General features: G+C 42.6%; 2 protein-coding genes across 4 annotated transcripts in view; one reads left to right on the top strand and one right to left on the bottom strand.

The window, feature by feature from the left end:
* Positions 1 to 769: 769 nt before the first annotated feature.
* Positions 770 to 12,693, bottom strand: DIMT1 (DIMT1 rRNA methyltransferase and ribosome maturation factor). The gene is made up of 12 exons (XM_038530702.1): positions 12,483 to 12,693; positions 11,862 to 11,935; positions 9,475 to 9,561; positions 8,060 to 8,121; positions 7,876 to 7,969; positions 7,741 to 7,790; positions 6,794 to 6,917; positions 6,536 to 6,628; positions 5,248 to 5,312; positions 4,091 to 4,154; positions 2,800 to 2,906; positions 770 to 1,294 (listed from the first exon to the last, which is right to left on the bottom strand). Exons 1-12 carry the CDS (start codon positions 12,559 to 12,561, stop codon positions 1,252 to 1,254), a joined length of 942 nt encoding a protein of 313 aa, XP_038386630.1. The 5' UTR covers positions 12,562 to 12,693; the 3' UTR covers positions 770 to 1,251.
* Positions 12,694 to 21,496: 8,803 nt separating this feature from the next.
* The window catches only part of IPO11 (importin 11), a 200,996-nt gene continuing 200,625 nt past the window's right edge, over positions 21,497 to 21,867 (top strand). For 2 of the 3 annotated variants that reach the window (XR_005355599.1, XM_038530704.1), the window contains exon 1: positions 21,497 to 21,680. The gene's annotated coding sequence lies outside the window, so the exon portion shown is untranslated. The remainder of the gene's footprint in view (positions 21,681 to 21,867) is intronic. The other variant, XM_038530703.1, reaches the window with a different exon arrangement.

Genomic DNA, 21,867 nt, shown 5'->3' on the forward strand with positions numbered 1-21,867 from the left:
TGTTTATTTATATAGGAATGTTTTACTATATCACTTTGAAGCCAGATTTAAAAACAATGTTTAGGTAAACAACATCCTTTCTAGGTTTACTCAGTGTACCTTTGTTAAAATAATTTGGAAGCTGTCTTTTTATTAATTTAGGTTTTAAAAACAGTCATCAATCAAGATATTTTTATTAATTTCCTTATATAAATAAAATAATCAGGTACTATAATTCTTTATTAAAAGACATTAACAACACTTAATATTATATTGATAATGGTTTAAATGTAGTAGCTAATTAAGACTTGTTTAGGGCATGTATTGAAACTCTCAACCGGCCATTTTAAAAATAGCTTAAAACTAAGCATCAGTATATGAAAAGACACTGGAAGTTTCAGTTTTCCAGAAGTCACATGAATACCAAGAGCCTGAAATCATAAGAAAATGGCTGGTTGAGATGTTTGTTTTAAATAAGTTGAAGGGCAGAATTTGAACTTTAAAAGCAAGTTTTGATTTACAAAACCCTTTGAAAACCTTTTGTTAAACCTATGCCTTTCCCAAAGAAAAAGCATATTATCTTAGAGTTCATTTTATTTTAGTTGAGCATCCTCATTTCAGTTAAGGAACCATGCCCAGAAGTCTTAGGCTGGCATCACCTCATGGTGGCAGTAGCTGACTCATGTTTACCCAGAACCCTGATGGGAGCCTGTGATGCTACAGGACAGCTTGAAGGCATAGGCAGTGAGTGACAGAAGCTGTAGAAGATAAACAGAAAAAAAACAAGAGAAGCAAAATAAAGCAGTTTTATTGTGTACATGAATAAAAACAGTATGGGAAATACATTGGAGTTAAGCATACTTTAACTTTTTGTACTATTTGAGGGACAAAAGCCTACAGAGGTCCTCACAGTAATATACAGAAAATAGAACAAGTAACATCTTTATACAATAAACTGTTAGAAATGATAAGTTTAAGTGTAAAGTTGTGCGTGCCTGCGGCTCATAAAGATTATCATGTGTAGACTGGACCCTTCCCTATGATATTAAAAACACAACACAACCAAAAAAACCTTGGGTACTTAGAATTGTCTGATTGAGTACTGTAAAAATTCATAGTAATAAATGATGACAGTAGTAGTATTAAATCAAAAATAGTCAAGCATATAGTGTTCCATTGAAGCAAAGGCATAGTTCATCCTCTCAAATTATTAAAAAATATATAATTCCAGTTTCTTTTTCTTGAGTTTGGAAAATTCTGTTTGCCAGATAGCTAAGAAAAATGTATACCTTCTGCATTGAATCCATGTAGCAATCTGAAAAACCAAAATGAAATTAAATTAAAAAGGTAATTTAAAGCATGTAACAATGCATAGCTCTGGTACCACAAATTCTAAAACATCAGCAAACCTCTGAAGCCCACCCACTCCTAACACTAATCATTTAACTTTATTCTTCACCTAAATTTGTAAAACCTATAATGGTTAAAATCACATATTTTGTTGCCTCTTTTGTCACAGCCTATGTATCTTAAGCTATGGTGATTTGACCAAATTATCTTAGACCTCCACTATGTAGACCTAAGAGCTCACTGGAGCTTGTTCTGTTTCAACATGGTAAGTGAACAAGAAGCTATTTTGGAACTGGAGACAGAAGAGAGATGAGTGGTTAATCTTACATGTTCGTTTTTCCCCTCTGGGCTCACTGTTACTGAGGTTCAAATACTTAACACATTGCTTTTCTCTGGATACCTATGTACTTACTGGATGCTAGTTAGCAAACTGCATATGCTTAAAAACCTTGAAGAAATTTGGTGAGAATGAAAGAAAATAAGATGAAATATTTCTATTTAGACCTGAGATGATTTTCAGGATGGCCCATAGGAACAGTTCAAGATGGATTAGAATGTTTGAAAAAGGAAGATAGGTACTTATGAATAATGTTCAACTCCTAGGATTAACCTCTGATAAAGACTCAGTAGTACTGCTAGCCTGCCAATATAAAATATAAACTGAGTTGCCAGCTTAGAAAAGCCATAACAATTACTTTTGTAACAATCTACCCTCATTTTTTATTCAGCTCCTAGAACGTGGAAGTTTTAAACACGAATTGGCTAAATAGGCAAAACTGTTTAGTAAGTGATGGTTTATTAGGAAACCAAAGTGTTAGTGCTTAAAAACAGGGAGTGTAGGTTAATAACTGCCTGGTTAATTGAAGACTTACTCTGCTTTCATAAGATTAACTTGGTTAATTAAAGAAAAACAAATTTTGGTCTGCACTGCCCTGTTAATTATGACGCCATTCTTTTATTTTAGGTGTGTAGAACTTGCCTCGGTCTACAAAACAAGTAATTATTATTAAACCAGTTAGAAGTGAAAACCAGGTATGATTGTAATTGACATTATTTCACATGTAGGATCTGTTTAATAGCTCTTCCCGTTACAGAAAAAGAGAATGAGACCCATCTACGTGTATTATGCTTGCTTCTACTTTACAGGCTACTTTGAAGACACTATTAAGACTAACTACGAATGGGAGTTGGGGGAGGAGGGTGAAGGGGAGGAGAACACATACCACAACACACATTGACACAGAGGCTATCTCCAGGCTCGGACTGTTCTTTATTACTGTTCTTAAAATGTTCATCTGCTGCAGCTAACTAGCCTCCATCTTCTACACCAAATACTATTCCATGCCATGGAAGTGCTATGCAATAACTCCAGGTAGCACCTTATACCGCTTAAAAGCCTTTAAATCTCTAAACTGAAGGTGTCACAGTAAAGAAATGTAAACACTTAGGAAAAAAGAAAAATGTAATTACCTGATGAAGTCATCTATGTCCATGGAACGGGCCCGCTTGTCACTAAAACCTGTGCTGGTTAGGATTTGCTGTATTTTATCTGCTATGCTGAAATCTTCTGGTATTATCTATTAATATAAGATTCAGAATAAATGAACAACATATCTTTAATGAAGTCACACTGACTCTTTTTTTTTTTTTTTTAGTTCAGTAACTGACAGTCACCTTTTTCTGTTCATGACAGTTTGAAAAGCCTATTTGTGCAGCTCAGACTTTTAGATCTCTAATTAGTTAAGTGGTTAATCTTCAGCACATACCAAATACTCAGAAAACCTATATACTGCCCTTTTTCTTATAAATTCTGAAATAGTTAACAGTTTCAGGGTTAAGGCACTTTATATATCACAAAATAGTTTATAGCTTTAAAATTCAGTTTATAGCTTTAACTGAATTTTAAAACAACTGTTATTTCTTTAAAAATACCTAACATTTTTTTTGCCCAAATTCAATTTTATCAGCAAATCTTTCTCAAAGAGATGACCTCCAGCCCTTGGGAATATTCAATATTTCATACCTCACATCTTTTCTCCAAAGATTATTCTTAATCCAGTTTAATATTTTCCTGCCTTAATATTTTCCTAGGCAGATGTTTAATACCTTTGTCCATAAAAGAAAAAATGAAGGTAGCAATATGATATATTAAGCCATTCAAGATCTGAGTCAAAAAATACAGTGGAAATTTGCTCTTCTCTTTCTGCTCTGCGTAATTAATTCAAAAGAACTGTATGTGTGCTGACACATACAAAATCGGTTAGAGAAAACGTTGCAGAGTTAATAAAGAGGCATGAGGCCTACAACTAAAAATTCCTATTTGGCCTATGCTTTATTCTGATAATCATTTCAATTTCTGAGTATTAAAAAAAAGTTACTTAAAAAATGGTACATGAGCAACAAACAAGGAATGGTCACAATACACTTAGCAAATGGTACATAATTTGAGCTGAGCAAGCTACACATGCTGCCTAAAGCTTCGAGAAAGTCATGACTCAACTGAATCTCCTTTTATGTCTAAAAACAACTATCTAGTTAAAGAAGCTCATGTGTAGTAATTGAGGCCACTCAGATTGATTCCAAGAATATACACTAGTATTGACCTACCAGAGTTCAAGTTAAGGTTGTGCTAGTTATACATCACTTTTAAGGATCCTATGGACTGTACCAAATTAAGAACCAAGTGATAATAGATGGAAATAAGTAGAGGAGCATTTTAAAACACAAGAAATCCAAACCCCAGAAATATTTTTTTGCTTACAATATTATGGAGCGAACAGTGGATTCTGTAGTTTTTTTCCAATAGCTGTTGCACTGCGCTTGACCTGTACAATAAATAAGTGATGTTGCTATTATTATTCCCAAATCAGAGATAATTTCCTTTCAGCTTTATAAAGTTAAATGTTCTACATAGTTCTACATAGTAAAATTAAGGGGCTAAAAAGGTGTTGAATATTTAAACTTAAGAAACAATCATTAATTATACTTAAAAAGTACTCATAAATATCTCTGAAATTCTTAAAGGAGTTGTAGACTCTCCACAAAACATCACCAAAAAAAAGGCTAAATTAAGGCTTTCAGAACCTCTCTTTTGCCCTTGGGCTTCAAACTGCTATTCAGAAATGTTTCTAAGTTAATAGAATCGCATGAATTTTTCACAAGTGTGGAAAGGTTCCACTATCACTCCATTTTTTCCAAGGAACAAAATCAGATGAATGGTCAGTTTTTGGGTTTTTCCCCCCATTTTGCTAAAAAGTCTGATCTAATTCCAAAACTCTAGGAACTTTTTTTGTGAAATTTTCCTGCCCCCCAAAATACAAAGGAAGTGAAAAAGGTATAAAGTGTGTCTGGAAAGAAAAATGTGTCTGGACACGGGTAATCTTTATGCTTTAGGATATCTGTTAAGGGGGATCCCCGGGTGGCTCAGAGGTTTAACGCCTGCCTTTGGCCCAGGGCGTGATCCTAAAGACCCGGGGTCGAGTCCCACATCGGGCTCCGGCATGGAGCCTGCTTCTCCCTTTGCCTGTTGTCTCTGCCTGTGCCTCTGCCTATCTCTCTCTCTCTCTCCGTCTCTTTCATAAATGGATAAATTAAAAAAAAAAAAGGATATCTGTTAAGGATAACGATCAAATTCTTTTTTTTTTTAATTTTTTTTTTAAATTTATTTATGATAGTCACAGAGAGAGAGAGAGAGAGGCAGAGACACAGGCAGAGGGAGAAGCAGGCTCCATGCACCAGGAGCCCGACGTGGGATTCGATCCCGGGTCTCCAGGATCGCGCCCTGGGCCAAAGACAGGCGCCAAACCGCTGCGCCACCCAGGGATCCCGGATAACGATCAAATTCTATCACATTCTGTCACTTATACAGTTTGTACAGCACTGGTCTTCATACATCATATAAATGAGTAAAATACTCACTTAAATGCAGCAGAGAGTGTCTTGTTCTTCCTAACAAAGGTGATCCTTACCAGGCCATCCCATTCCTGAAAAAGAAGATGGATCACTTCTTAAAAATATCAAATCTTGGACACCTGGGTGGCTCAGGTGGCTTAGTGTCTGCCTTGGGGCTCAGGTCATTATCCCAGGGTCCTGGGATTGAGTCCCGTCTCAGGCTCCCTGCTCGGCGGAGAGCCTGCTTCTCCCTTTCCCTCTGCCTGCCACTCCCCCTGTTCGTGCGCTCACCCTGCCAAATAAATAAAATCTTTTAAAAAATTGGGATCCCTGGGTGGCGCAGCCGTTTGGCGCCTGCCTTTGGCCCAGGGCACGATCCTGGAGACCCGGGATCGAATCCCACATCGGGCTCCCGGTGCATGGAGCCTGCTTCTCCCTCTGCCTGTGTCTCTGCCTCTCTCTCTCTCTCTCTCTCTCTCTCTGTGACTATCATAAATAAATAAACAAATAATAATTAATTAGTTAATTAAACCTTGCCTATGTCTGCTAGGTATTATTTTGTCTTTTAATATATAAAACTTGAAAGAACCTTCTGGAATGATGAAAATGTTCTGTATCTTGATCTGGCTGACCCATGCAAAAAGTAAGACAATTTCTGGCACTTCTGTCCGCCTCACTGAATAGTGTATCCTTAATATTAAAAATTAGAAAAAAAATTGTTCCACATCTGAACAAGGAACAATGTGACATTTATTTAAATCAAAGTGCCATTTTCAAAAAACATGGTTCAAAACAGATATGATTGAGAAATAGCCTATGCAACATACCCAGAATGCCCTGAAGGAGTGATTAACAAACCACTCCATACTGACCACACAAGTAGTCATGTTTTTATCCAAAGCGACTGCAGTACAGTTTTACATCATGTGATGCAACTTCTCTTTTTAAATTGCAAAAACATGAATTATGATTAAAAAGTTATTCATAATATTGCTTTAACAACTATTTTCATTTTACCTTGTTTTCTAAGTCTTACTCAAATAGGTACATGTTTTCTATGGCTATAAGTGCTAGTGGGACGCAGTGGCATTCTATTCTGTACTTTTAGCAAACATTTTCCTTGTTTTTTTGTGCTCTTCACAATGATCTTCCATCCAATTATTCAATCTACTCCCAACACAGGGATGTCATAATGAGCATTTTCCTTCATGTTTGGACATTAAGGTCAACTCCATATTTTTCTGCTGCTATAGACACATTTTCTAGCTTGGTTTTTGTTCTGCCTTTACTGAATAACCTGGTTTTTTAACCTCACCTGAAAATTGATGGGTGGTGGTGGATTCTTAGGTTCTATTCTTACCACACTGGATTCTACCTTGGGTGGTGGCCTGAAGTTATTCTTTCCAACCTGTTAATCAGAAAATAAGGAGTCCTCTGAAAAAGTTTTATTTTTTATTTTTTATTTTTTATTTTTTGAAAAAGTTTTAAATTAGTAATCAAAGACGCTTTCCTCAAGAAGATACAACCAGACGGTCATGGCTGAGGTAAGCCACATTATTTCACACTCACTTACTTTCATCAGATGGTCCACACGTGCTAACAGCTGTGTATTGATTGAGAGTCTGCAGTATAATTTATCTCCAGGCTTTGCAACTAGTCGGAGAGCAAATTCTCTTTGAAACATAAGTACAGCACATCTAAAGAGACAGTAGAAAGGAATAAGGAAAATGGTCACTTTTAACTATAAATTTATTTCTATTTCATTCTATTAGGGGGAAATGGAGCAAAGCAGTATCTGTGGTTAGTGAGAATTCGTTCAGCTTATTAGAAGTCATGATACTTTGAGCTTTAGCTTCGTTGTCACAAAATGACCCAGTTGGCTTTTCATTTTATTTTCTGATGGCTGCACCACTGACTCCTTGCATGTGTAAGGCCTCAGTGTTCAGATGAGAAAGCATTTCAGAGAAGCACTAGTCCATTACCCCTTCTAGGGAAAAAAAAACCCAAACACACAAAATTGGCTCAGCAGCCCAATGGTGTTTATGGGTTAACATCTGACATTGCAACCCACACTACAAATATCTACGTATATGTGTTTATGTAACTCAAGCAGAAGTTTCACAAAGCTATAGTCACCCGAGCCACATGCAGTGAATGCCCTCTGATACATCCTAGTCCATGTCATTTTAAAAAAATGACGGTCAGGACTCAATAAATTTATACCCATTTAAAGGGTTTTTGACTTGCAGTTTGAAAACCTGTTACATGATGTGCTAGTGACAACTAGTAGGGAGACCATTTCAACTGTCTAGACGTAATAATGAATCTGACCGAGGCTAATGCTGCCCCTTCCCAAAAACCCTGTTGAATGAATAAAAAAGACCTCCAGACAAATAGGTATTTTCTACAAAATACATTCTCCAATTCTCCAACAGTTTTTTAAGTGAATCAACTTTTATCTTTGGCTGTCTGTGTTCATGGCCCAAGATCTGCCAGTACTTTTGGTCTTTTGTCACAAACCTGAAAAAAGGTCGGTGCAGCAACAGCTTGAAGACAAAGGGGGAAGAGATCTGTAAGAGAATTAACTAGTTATTTCTGGGGATGATGCACCACAGAAACATTCTGTATGATGTTCCCAACCATCTGAACATATACCTGATACGGCAAATTTGCCACACAAGCATCAAAGAATGGCAGATCTGTTTTCAACACATCACCCACCAGTACCTGAAGTTTGCTGGCCAGAGGCCTAACGGCAAGAAAAAAAGCAGTTAAAAAAGAGCACTGTTTCTTGAGACTGGAAATGCACTTTAATTCTATCACATACACTCATACTCACGTGCCCTGAACTCTTTTGTGAAGTTCCGCTACTAGCCTTGGGTCAAGTTCACAGGCAATTACCTACACAGGGAAAAAAAAAAGTATCTGGGGGTTAATTATGGAGTATAAATCTTATTATCTCAATCCTAACTCATACACTATTAACGGGAATCACACTTTTTTTCCCCCCTAATTCTACCTTCAATTTTCCTTCAGTTTTCCTCTACCATTTCAAACCACAAGGAAAACCTTTCAGAAAAGCAGACTCTGGTCTGAGTGGCCCCTGTTGGATGGTCCCCACTCCTACTTGGTCCCCTGATGCCTTCTTTGGATGGTAACTGTTTCCTGCTATTGCCAGCCCATGGGCATTCAACTAACACCTACTGGTTCCCTTTATCCCATTTCTACATTTTGGATCCTTTCACCTGGAAACTGCATGAGCGACGACACAGAGAAGCTACCAGCAGCAGCCAGGTGGCCTCCCACTCTTTATAGTGCAGCTCTTTAGATTTCACCGTCTAGGTTCCAACCCTCCAGCCTCCTCGTTTCATCCCCCTTCGAGCCTAGAGGTACCCTAGAGGTGCACTTCATAATCACTAATTACTAAGTGATTAGTAATAGAACACTAATAATCTGCCTAGAGGTGGTACTGCTCTTTGCAACTATTATTTTGGGGTTACAATAGTGTTCCCCTTTTATTCTTTTTAGTCATCTACAACCATGTAACCAACTCCCTATATTAAATACCCTGTATTGAAAAACCGAATGTAGTTTCTGTTTTCCTAAATAATACATCCCATATTTTCATTTTTGTAATCCATTTTCTGAAAATCAAGAGACAGTTGACATCTTAGTTTCAGGTGTACAACATGATGTGTATATACTGCAAAATATGTATGTATTGTCGAAAGAGTCTAATTAGCATCCATTGGCACAAATAGCTACAAAAATTCTTGTGTTTTGTGATGAGAACTTTTAAGATTACTCTCTTAGCAACTTTAAAATACACATCTAATACACGTTAACTAGTGACCATGCTGTATATTCTATTCCTAGGACTGACTGACTCATTTTATTATTGGAAGTTTGGATTTTTGACTTTTATCTGTTTTGCCCATATTTTAAAAGATAAAACTGTTAGCCAAATATCAAGGGTTGCTGTTAATGTAAGAGCAATTAATACAAATAGATTTCTATTTGTAAACCAGGTGAGCTTGCTCGCATAGTCTTTTTTTTTTTTTTTTTAAGATTTTATATATTTATTCATGAGAGACAGAGAGAGAGGCAGGCTCCATGGAGGGAGCCCAACGTGGGACTCGATCCCGGGACTCCAGTATCACGCTCTGAACCACAGGCAGACGCTCAACCGCTGAGCCCCCCAGGCACCCCACACATAGTCATTTCTGATACCAAAACACAAAATTCCCTTTTTACCTTTTTTGCCTTTTCTAGCAACTTAACAGTCATATTGCCAGTTCCAGGTCCAACTTCCAGCACCACATCAGTTGGTCTTAAGGCAGCCTGCAAGCAAGCACAACCACTGTAACTTTACTGGCACACCTGGACACATCATTTGATTTACACCTGACTATCTTTGCTCAAAAGCATATGGTTAAGAGATCTTATTCTGAGTCCATTTTTATGAGATCCCTTCATGATCTATGTGCTTAACAAAATTTTCTCATTAACATTAGGTGCAAGTGGAAATCTATCATGTCTAAGGTGGGGCAATAGGAGTCAGAAAAGCAGGAATAGCAGTTCTTTCTGGGAACGGCTTTCCGTTTTCTAGCTTAGAAATGATTCCAACAGCATCTTTTTACCAACTCTGTTATTATCAATAAGTTCAAACAAGAAAGGACTGCATATGTGACGCTGTCTATGGGATTTCCCAATTTTCAACCCCGGTATGGTTTCAGGATAGGAAGACTTAGAAATTGTATGCACAAAGCTGCAGTGTTCTGGGTGCACAGCTTTTATCAGATGCTCAAAGGGGATCCATGAGCCAAAAAGTCTAAAACATTAGGCCCTTCTCTGGCAAACAACATGACAAGATGAGATCCTCGACATGTGTAATGCTCTCCCTGTAGCCGCAGGATGCCTCCCTTTGTAGCCAGGAAAGTAATCTGTGCTATATACCCTTCACCTTCCAAACTCCATCACCCAAATAGTAGGAGCGCATCCACTACCCACCCCTGCAAGATGAACCTCGAAGGGGTTTATGGGATGCACTGCATCGAACCATAGAGGTTTCTCGGCAGAAAAAAACTTCCTAAGCTGTCATTACGACATCTTTTTTAGACCCTGGTTAGTAAATAAAAACTAACAGTGACAAACGGTACCTAGAAAAAAAGTGATTATGGATGAAAGATCTAAATGTGAGACAAGATTCCATCAAAATCCCAGAGGAGAACACAGGCAACACCCTTTTTGAACTCGGCCACAGTAACTTCTTGCAAGATACATCCACGAAGGCAAGGGAAACAAAAGCAAAAATGAATTACTGGGATTTCATCAAGATAAGAAGCTTCTGCACAGCAAAAGAAACAGAAAAACTAAAAGACAACCTACAGAATGGGAGAAGATACTTGCAAATGACGTATCAGATAAAGGGCTAGGATCCAAGATCTATAAAGAACTTATTAAACTCAACAGCAAAGAAACAATCCAATCATGAAATGGGCAAAAGACATGAACAGAAATTTCACCAAAGAAGACACAGACATGGCCAACATGCACATGAGAAAATGCTCCGCATCACTTGCCATCAGGGAAATACAAATCAAAACCACCATGAGATACCACCTCACACCAGTGAGAATGGGGAAAATTAACAAGGCAGGAAACCACAAATGGAGAGGATGTGGAGAAAAGGGAATCTTCCTGCACTGTTGGTGGGAATGTGAACTGGTGCAGCCACTCTGGAAAAATGTGTGGAGGGTCCTCAAAGAGTTAAAAATAGATCTGCCCTACGACCCAGCAATTGCACTGTTGGGGATTTACCCCAAAGATACAGATGCAATGAAACGCCGGGACACCTGCACCCCGATGTTTATAGCAGCGATGTCCACAATAGCCAAACTGTGGAAGGAGCCTCGGTGTCCACCGAAAGATGAATGGATAAAGAAGATGTGGTTTATGTATACAATGGAATATTCCTCAGCCATCAGAAACGACAAATACCCACCATTTGCTTCGACGTGGATGGAACTGGAGGATATTATGCTGAGTGAAACAAGTCAATCGGAGAAGGACAAACATCATATGTTCTCATTCATTTGGGGAATATAAAAAAATAGTGAAAGGGAATAAAGGGGAAAGGAGAAAAAATGAGTGGGAAATATCAGAAAGGGAGACAGAACATGAGAGACGCCTAACTCTGGGAAACGAACTAGGGGTGGTGGAAGGGGAGGTGGGTGGGGGGTGGGGGTGACTGGGTGACAGGCACTGAGGGGGGCACTTGACGGGATGAGCACTGGGTGATATGCTATATGTTGGCAAATTGAACACCAATAAAAAAATAAATTCATTAAAAAATTTTAAAAAAATAAAAAAAATTTGCAAGCTGATTATTAAGCACAACTGTTACTAAAACTTAATTTTAAAACAAGTGATTAGTAATAGAACAGTAATAATCTGCTGGACAAGTACAAATGTCCGTGTACGGAGTAAACGATCTACAGAAACCCAGGCCAAAGCCCACCACGCCCAGGCCTATGAAAACTAGAGCATTCTTGTCTCCAACATCTCGAGGGCGTCCTCTGGGCCCCAAGTGCTGCTGGAATCAGGTCGACAGCCCAACGCCCCTCCCCGTCCGCACCCACCTTGTCGATGATGCTGTTCACAACGAGAGGGTTTTTCAGTATGTGCTGCCCAATCCCCGTGTTGAACGTCAGTCCTGGAAGAAAACACGGCAAGAGCCTCAGTGTCCCACGGAAAAGCGGGCAGCGGACCGTCCCGGGGAGGAAGGCGCGGGCGGGGGGGGGGATTCCCGCGCGAAGCGGAGCCACTGGCGACACCAGCTCCCGCGGGAAGGGAAGGCGGCGGCGGCGCGGGGCCCGGTCACGGCCCCGAACCAGATCCCCGGCCTCACCAGATCCCCAGATCCCCCACCTCACTGCCCCGGCCCAGATCCCCGGCCTCACCAGATCCCCAGATCCCCCACCTCACTGCCCCGGCCCAGATCCCCGGCTCCAGATCCCCCACCTCACGGCTCCGGCCCAGATCCCCGGCCTCACCAGATCCCCGGCCCAGATCCCCCACCTCACCAGATCCCCCGGCCCCAGGTCCAGGGCCTCACCAGATCCCTCGCCTCACCGCCCCGGCCCAGATCCCCGGCCTCACCAGATCCCCGGCCTCACCGCCCCGGCCCAGATCCCCGGCCGCGCCCCCGATCCGGTCCTGCCCGACGTTGGGCCCCGACCGCAGCCCCCCGCTGTCCCCACCTCCGGCGCTTTTCAGCTCCCGGCTCTGCTTGAGCCGCTCGCGGCGGCGACCGCTCGTCCCCGCCTTGATCTTCGGCATCGCGGCGGGCGCAGACCCACAGGCCTCCCGCACGACAGCGGCCCCAAGGCGGCGCCCCCAGGGCCACACGTGGGCTCTGCCCCGGGTGCCGCGCGCACCTCTCCGCGCTGCATCCCCGAGGGACGAGGGCCCGCCTCCTCGCGCCGCGGGCTCCGCCCCCAGGAAGGGGCCCGACGTCGGAGCCCAAAGCCCGCCGGGAACGGTAGTCCCGAGGCGAGGAAGCCCTCCGCCCGGCGGACCACAGGTCCCAGGAGACAGCGCGGGCGGAGCCGGCGGTCGGGATTGGCTGGGCTCCCGCGTCGACGCGCAGGTGCTTCAGTAAGGTTCGCGGCGCTCGGTGCTCTGGGCGAGGTGGGGGCGGCTGGTCCCCGCATAACGCCCTTGGGGGATGGGTGCTTCAGCGAGCCAGGTCCTGGGACCCGCGAGATCCAGAGAAGGTGTCCGTCGGTGTCCCAGCGAATCCTTGGGGACCCAGGACGCCGGGCTCGGCGCTCGCTCCTGCGGCCACGCGGCCGCTGCGTGGCTCGCGGGGGCGGCGCCCAGGGTGTGGCAAGTATTTTTTTTTGTTAAGATTTGATTTATTTATTTATGATAGTCACAGAGAGAGAGAGAGAGAGAGAGGCAGAGACACAGGCAGAGGGAGAAGCAGGCTCCATGCAGGGAGCCCGACGTGGGACTCGATCCGGGGACCCTGGGGTCACGCCCCGGGCTGAAGGCGGCGCTAAACCGCTGAGTCCCCCAGGGATTCCCCAATGTGACAATTCCACCAGGCCTCCGAATTGCTTTGCTTCCTTTTATGCCATTCATTCATTCATTCATTCATTCATTCCCGAAACGCTTATGGGGCTCCAGCTGCAATTCAACACGACTGGGCGCTGGGGATTGAAAGTCAAACAGGAAACTGCTCTTCTTGGAGTCTGTTCTCTGGGGTCTGTTCTCTCTCTCTCTTTTTTTTTTAAATAAAAAATAATAATTTGTTGTCAACAAAGGAGAGGTCTACAAAAGGAAAATAAGTGAAAAGGAGGGAGTGAAAAAATCCCCGGTGGTCTGCTTGGGCCTCCTGCAGGGATGGAGCGGGAAGAGGTAATGGAGATGGAGGCCTCCTGGTTTAGGAGCCTGAACAGGTGGGGGAGGAGAGGCGTCCCCCGAGGCAGTGGGACTCAGTTCAAACCCCATCGTGACCACCTCTGGTGTAAGGCACTGTGCCAAGGGAGAATGGTCGGGGCTACGAGATGGGAAGGAAGGGGGACGGAGAGGTCTGGGTCAGCAAAAGGATTGGGGTAGGTGTTCTCCACAGGCCCAATGCCCTGCCGGTCGACAGCCATGAGGCCAGCCTTGCCCTTCCCAGGGCCTGGCCTTGTGCTTTGCCAGGGGTCAACATCTTCCAGTGCCCCCAAGTAACAGTGGATGCTGCCCCCCATCCTCTCCTCCATCCTGCCTTGGCACCTGGTTTTACTCTCTCCATCAGGTGGCCAAGCTGGGCAGCTCTGAGTGATAAGCCAAAGGGGGACCTTGCCTCCTCCCTCCCTTCCTCCCTCCTTCCCTCCCCAGGAGAGAGGTCTTGGTTGTAAGCCTGTCTTGGGTATTGTGCTAGGACAGCGTAGCCGACTGTAAGCTCCGCGAGGACAAGGTCCACGTCGGTTTTGCCCTCGAGCATAACGACTTTTCAGCTTCTGCTCTGTGTGCACTCTTATTTTCTTGGAGAAAATTTCTCCTGTTTGGATTCCTGAAGCTAATACGGGTGCATCCCCAAGCCTTGGTCTTTCTTTGCTGTAATTCTAACTCAGGAAGAAGCTCATAACCTTCGTAGCATCTTCAACTACTTACTTCTTTCCATTAATCATTAGTTTATTACACAGTTCTGGAGAATCTACACGTCCCAGCTCCTGTGTCAAATATTGGGAATGAAAACATGAGCATGATGCGAGACCTGCTTTTTAAGGAACTTTCTGTCAAGACTGGGAGATGTACAAGGTCGTGTAATAATAACATCCTTTGCTGTCCAATCCCACTGCCCGGTACTTTGGGTACATTATTTCACTTCATCTTTTCAAACAGTTCTCTGAAATAGGTCTTATCATTGTACCCATTTTACAGATGAGAAGGCTGAAGGACAAGAATGTTCTAATATCTTGCTCAAGATCACACAGTAAATGACAGCTGCATCTTGAACCCCGGTCTTATTCCAAAGATTGTAGCCTTTTAAGAAAAGGTACCATGATGATTAGCACAACAGCTAATATTTGAGGAAATGGGGGCACATTTTCAAAACAAAGTGTTTGAGTGGAATCTTTAAAGGACAAACAAAAATTACCCAGGGGAAACTTGGGAATTCGAAGGAAACTATACTCACAAAGACAAAAGTATAAAGATGTTTAAGGGAGAAAAAGAAACTTGGTAGAGCTGAGGAGTGAGTAGGAAAGGTAAATAGGGCCTTGCTATGAAAGGCCTAACATTAGTTATGCCAAGGGGCAGTGGTGGCCACTGAGGAACCAGAGGAACCATTTTGCATTTTCTCCTCCTCTCCAGGCAGTGAGAATTCCTGGAGATCACACAGTAAGGTAGGTAGGAGACATTAATGGGCTTCACATTTAGCTCTTGCTCTCTTAGCTATAGCACTCTTCTAGAATTTCCTGGAATCTCTCCCATTCTCCATAAAAGATCTTCAACTCTTCTGAATTCTTCTCAGGCCTGTTTCCTCCAGCACCTCCCCAGGTCCCTCTCAGAAGATCTTATGTCATACTTTGCAAAAAAAAAAAAAAAAAAAAAAGCAAGATCCCCTCAAGGACATGCTCATCTTCCTGGGTTACTGTTCTTCACTCTGGGGATGCAGTGGTGAGCAAGGCAAAGTGGAACTTACTTTCCAATGGGGGAAAAATAGACATGGCACATGGTGGTGAGCTTGCAAGAAAAAGTAAAGCCGAGAAGATAGGTAGAGATCAACAGGGTAGATGGGAGAGGCTATGTTACATGGCAAGGTCTGGCAGGGCTCCCAAGATGGGCATCATTTGGCCAGAGACCTGAGGATGCAAATCTAGAAGTGACTCCCAGCGTATCTGCTCACACCCTGGCGGTTTCTGCTACAACTAAGGGCTGGATGGTAAGTGAGGAAAGCGTCAAGGTGGGAGACATTGTGAATGGAAGTACAGTGGTACAATAGAAGGGAAGAGGGGTGTGGTTTTCATTAGGAGAATTCATATCTGGACGGGCTAGGGAAAGCTCGAAATCTTGGAGCGGGAAGGTAGTTCTACTAGTTGGGGGGAAGAAAAGGTATAGCATTAAACTCCTAGGGGAATCTGTGTCCTAGACGGAATCCCTCTTTTCATGGTTTAGGGTACTGTGAACTCTTAAGTCCCCTTTGCTTTTGCTAAAGCGTGAATAAGGGAGGTGACAAGGATGGAAAACCAAATGATACTTTTTTAGGAGTAAGATAGCAAGACGCTCCTAGAAGAGGCCACATGTTTTAGGGCACAGAAAACTAAATGACTAAGGTGAGTGTGCACATTTAGCCTAACCTAGAAGCCAAATTGGTCTTTGTCTGTATGTGAATCTTGGACCACCTGCATCAGAAACACTAGGGCACTATGATGGCTGAATCCTCCTAAAATTTATCTGTTGTTTATTTTTTTAAAGATTTTATTTATTTATTCATGAGAGACAGAGAGAGAGAGAGAGGCAGAGACACAGGCAGAGGGAGAAGCAGGCTCCATGCAGGGAGCCCAACGTGGGACTCGATCCCGGGTCTCCAGGATCAGGCCCTGGGCTGAAGGCGGCCACCAGGCTGCTCCAAAATTTATCTGTTAAATTTCATACCTCTCATACCTCAGGATGTGTCTCTATTTGGAGTTAGCACCTTTACGAAAATGATTAAGCAAGAAGGAGATCACGAGGTTGGGCCCTAATCCAGTGACTGGTATCCTTATAAAAAGGAGGAAACAGGGATCCCTGGGTGGCGCAGTGGTTTGGCGCCTGCCTTTGGCCCAGGGCGCGATCCTGGAGACCCGGGATCGAATCCCACATCAGGCTCCCGGTGCATGGAGCCTGCTTCTCCCTCTGCCTGTGTCTCTGCCTCTCTCTCTCTGTGACTATCATAAAAAAAAAAAAAAAAATTTAAAAAGGAGGAAACACCAGGGGCGAGTGTGCACAGAGAAGACCCCATGAGGACTCGGAGAAGACAGCCGTCTACAAGCCAAGGAGAGAGGCCTTAGGAGAAACCAACCGTGCTGACACCTTGACCTTGGATTTCTAGCCTCCAGAACTGTAAGAAAATGAATTTCTATTCCTTAATCCACCCAGACTGTGGTCTTGGATATGGCAGCCTGAGCAAACTAATGTAGCACATAATGAAAATTCACATTTGCAGTCTCCACCTCAACATTCCAGATCAGAGCAGGAGTTGAGCCCTGGCAAATGCATGTGTAACAAACCCACTAGGCAATCCTGATGTATGCCACAGGTAGGGACTCATTACTTTCTGCACTAAAATAAAGTCAATTGAGGAACTTCTACAGAAATAGAAAATATGAGGGGCTACCGTCATTAGTATGGGAGATTTGTTCTTATAATTGGGACCCCTTATTCTGCCCATAGTCACTTTTTTTTTTCTGTTAGTATCAAGGTGGCGTTGAAGTGAGACAATATTAGGTGCTGCATGGATCCATAAGTCCTAGGAAGTTGTGTGACATTGGGTTATAAGCTCCATTAAAAACACGAGCATTGGGAATTTATGCTGGAATGTATTTGAGTTATCTTTGCAGCCACGAATTTGAATTACAATAAATAATTTTATGCTTCTCTGGTTCATGTTTATCTCCTTTGTTTTTTTTTTTAATTTTTTATTTTATTTATTTATGATAGGCACACAGTGAGAGAGAGAGAGAGGCAGAGACACAGGCAGAGGGAGAAGCAGCTTCCATGCAGGGAGCCCGACGTGGGATTCGATCCCGGGTCTCCAGGATCGCGCCCTGGGCCAAAGGCAGGCACTAAACCGCTGCGCCACCCAGGGATCCCCTATCGCCTTTGTTAATTAAAAGTAATTATTTTTCAATTTGGATATGTACAATGGATTCATTGCATTCTTGTATTTTTTAATATAACTTGAAAAAGAATTATAATGGCATTTGCTTTGGTAGAAGAAGAGGCTTACTTAAATCCACAGCATACTTGAAATAACATTTTAAATGTGCCAGGAAATATAATAAAGAATAACAATAAAATCTTGTAAGCATTTTCTTGTATAAAATATGGTTCCTTAAAGACTTTTAATGTATTGAGAAGTCATAAAAACATTAAGAATGTTTGAATTTCACACTTTAAACATAGATTCACTAACAAAAATACTGCTTTTTTATGAAAAAAGGAATATAATTCACTTGGACAAGATAAAATCAAATTGAAATCTAATTAATATCAACTGTTCAATTTGATTAGAACAATGGAGCATTACTATTATTGTGCTAATATTCAGTCTACACGGTGAAATGAAATTCTTCCGTACAAAGCTGTATAATTTCAAAGAGTACCTAGCATCTTAATCTCTACTACAGTGTCTAAATCTTAACAAAAATATGATATTTGTCTGAAAGGAATTATTTTCTTTTAAGATTTTATTCATTTATTCATGAGAGACACACAGAGAGAGGCAGAGACACAGGCAGAGGGAGAAGCAGGCTCCACGCAGGGAGCCTGACGTGGGACTCGATCCTGGGTCTCCAGGTACGCCCTGGGCTGAAGGCAGCGCTAAACTGCTGAGCCGCCCAGGGATCCCCTGAAAGAAATTATATACCGTGAATACTTCGGGCAAGATTCTTCTATAAACATATTCTAATTTTTTTTCAGATCATTATAAATACTGTTTTAAGGTAACAAAAAAATTTACCCTATAATCACTCTATGATGGGATAACCTCTCTGAACATTTTGACATACATTGTTGTCTTCTGTTGTTTTAGCAACACATATTTTTACATAATTGAAGTCATACAATTTGTTATTTTTTCATAAATAAAAATAAACTTTCCAAAGTTGTTATACAGTCTTGTTTATCAATATTGAAAGTTGATGAAGATTTCATCTTGTGAATGCATGAGTTTACCAAATCATTCTCATACCATCGTTGTAAAAAATAGAGCTATACACATTCTAGTGCATAAGTGAAAAATATTTTCTATCTTTTGATTATGTCCTAGTACAAATTTTCAAGATTGAAATTATTTAGTCAAACTCTAGGGACACTTAAGTCTCTGGGCATAGATTAACAAATTCTTTAATTTTTAAAAATATTTCCCTTATTTACTTATTTGACATAGAGTACACAAGCAGGCAGAGAGAGAACCAGGCTCCCTGCTGAGCAGAGAGCCAGAAGTGGGGCTCAATCTCAGGACCCTGAGATCATCACCTGAGCGGAAGGCAGACGCTGAACTGACTGAGCCACCCAGGCGCCCCTACGAATTATTTTCTAAAACACTTGAATCAGTTTTTATTCTTACCAGCAGGAAATGAAAAAAAAAATAAAAAGCTCATTTCATCATAAAAAAGCCATAGATAGAGGATATTCTTATGTTCCTTCTTCCAAACTAGAAATTGTTTTATTTTCCTTTGATTATTACAGTAATTCTTAAACATTGCAAAAAAGTGTAGATAATACAAAAGATTTTAGAATATGAAACCTACCACTCAGAATTAACTTCTATTACATGTTGATATATTTTTTAAAGATTTTATTTATTCATGAAACACACACAGATCGAGGCAGAGACATAAGGCAGAGGGAGATGCAGGCTACCTGCGAGGAGTCTGATGTGGGACTCGATCCCAGGCCCTGGGATTGTGACCTGAGCCCAAGGTGGACGTTCAACAACTGAGCCACCCAGGCGTCCCCATATTGATATTTTCTAAGACTTTTTGGATATATTAGACTCTTCTCCTCTTTCTACCTAGCTAAATACATATTACCATTATTTATTAAATAGATCCTTATTGAAAGACATTGTTATTGTTTCAAGTTTTTAAAAAAAAATCATAAAACTGAATCTGCTACAAATTATATTGCCAAGGGCAGATCAGTTTCTCAAAGACTTATTTTCGTAACCTGGTAAGCATCTGATGATCCATCAGCATCTAAGGAGAGCTGTATTGTAAGAGTTGCTCCAGACCCAGGATTATACAAGTTGCAGTACTAAATGAAATGTAGCCTATGGCTTTGGAACATGTGTTAGTTTTCTTTTCCTACGGAAAAAGTTACCACAAACTAGTTTAAAAACAACATGAATTTATTATCTTAGAATTCTGAAGGTCTTAAGTCTAAAATCCCCTGCAGGACTGCGTTTCTTCCAGAATCTGGGAGAGAATGTGACTTCCAGCTTCCCTTCCAGCTGCTGGCATTCCTTTACTCCTGGCTTCATATGGACCCAATCTCTACTTCCATGGTCACACCTCTCTCTGACACTCCTCTCTCTTATAAAACATCCTTGTGGGGGATCCTTGGGTGCCTCAGAGGTTTAGCACTTGCCTTTACCCCAGGGTATGATCCTGGGGTCCTGGGATCAAGTCCCACCACCGGCTCCCTGCATGAAGCCTGCTTCTCCCTCTGCCTGTGTCTCTGCCTCTCTCTCTGTCTCTCATGAGTAAATAAATAAAGTCTTAAAAAAAAAAAAAAAGAAAATCTCTGTCTTGGCCCCGTGTTACACACACACATTCATATGTCTATATACTTTTTATTGCATATTCCTGTTTGACTCTCTGTGCTTTAACAGGATCCCACGTGATTCTATGACTATATAAAACCTGACAAGTATCACCTTTAGTAAAATTAGAAGATACAATTAGGCTAAGTCAATAAATAAATAAATAAATGAAGCATGCCCACAATACCATTCAACTAGTGACAGACCTTGTTAACATTTTGGCATATGTTTTTTTCCAAAAATGGGACCGTACTGAACATATTGCTTTGTAACAAAAACTCCAACGCATTGTGAATGCGTTAGCATGTCAATAAATACATGCCAACGTAATTCCTAGTGGCCAACTTCTAATTTATTATATATGCATGTATCATGATTAGACATTCCTTTCTTGGTGATTATTTAGGTAACTTTTTATATTTTTACTTTTAAACAGCCCTCGCGTGACAAATACCCTTGTAATGTAGGTTTTCTGATTGGTTCAAATCCAACAATGCTCCTTACTTGCTGCGTGACCTTGGGGAGATTATTTGAGTTCTCTGTGCTTCAGTTTCTTCATCTATAAAATGGGCACAATAAAAAAGCACCTCATTGTTTTGAGGCTTGAACTACACGACTCCAATAAAGATCTTGGCATTGTATCTGGCACATTCTAAAAGTTCAATAAATGACAAATATTAGTATTTTTTATTAATCTCAATGGGCCCTCAACCATGCCTTTACAACTCGTCTTTCTAAAGAAAACTTAAGTCACTAAGCTGGCCAGTGGCAGAGGCAGGCAGACGCGGGTTTTTCCCTTCTTAGTTTTTCCGATCTCGCCATGGTTCTGGAGTAGAGCGCCCAGCAAACCTAAGGGGGGGGGGGAAGCAAAAATAAATCAATTTTCGCGAGAGGGTTGACCAATGGGAGAGCAAGATTATCCTCGCAACCCAGCAGAGACGGACCCGTAAAGCCGCCCGCGTTAGGACAGCTCTCCGGAGGCGGGGCGGGAGCATGGTTCCGACTCCAGGAATCGACCCGGGAGACCCAGCCTCCCCGGGCGTCGGGAGCCTCGCGCCTCCGAGGCACCGTTCCCATGGTTACAGCCCCTGCGGCCTCCGGTCGCCCCGCTCGCTACTGCGCAGGCGCAGACCGCTGATTTCGCCCCCAGGCGCCTTCAGTTTCGAAGAGGAAGCCCCTCCTCCCCTCGTGCCGTCGTCCTATCGCCGCCTCTCTCTGCCGGCTGCACGCCCGCCGCGGGGTCTGTGACGTCGTATTCGCGCGCCCGCGTCGTTTGGAGCCGCGACGCCGAACATGGCGCGTTCCTAGAAGCCGCTTTCGGCATCAGTAGGCGGCGGCGTGGAGATTGCAAGCGTGGGGCGCGGGACCGACCGATTTCACTTCGTGTTGGGGAGTGGGAGCGGGAGAGCCGGCCTGTTCCGGACCGAACCCAACGGTGAGAACCTGAGAGGCCCGGCGCGCGCGAGTGGAAGGGAGGTGTGGGGTGGGCAGCGGGAGGCCGGAGAGGCGAGGGGGGAACGTGGGGGCCCCCGGAGCCGAGCACCAGCAGTCAGGCGGCGGGGCGGCCTGCGTCACCCCGGGAGCCAGCGGGGCCGGGGCCGGCCGAGTCACCCGGCGGGGCG

The sequence above is a fragment of the Canis lupus genome, chromosome 2 (assembly GCF_011100685.1).
Source record: "Canis lupus familiaris isolate Mischka breed German Shepherd chromosome 2, alternate assembly UU_Cfam_GSD_1.0, whole genome shotgun sequence".
Classification (NCBI taxonomy): Eukaryota; Metazoa; Chordata; class Mammalia; order Carnivora; family Canidae; genus Canis; species Canis lupus.

Bases quoted from the DNA above. Each gene is read 5' to 3' on its own strand.
- DIMT1 (XM_038530702.1), bottom strand. From the start codon at position 12,561: ATGCCGAAGATCAAGGCGGGGACGAGCGGTCGCCGCCGCGAGCGGCTC. The intron at 8,122-9,474 runs GTAAAAAGGGAA...TTCCCTGTGTAG, and splicing joins TGCTAGAAAAGGCAAAAAAG to GTAATTGCCTGTGAACTTGA. The intron at 7,791-7,875 runs GTATATGTTCAG...ATTCTCTTACAG, and splicing joins TGGCAAATTTGCCGTATCAG to ATCTCTTCCCCCTTTGTCTT.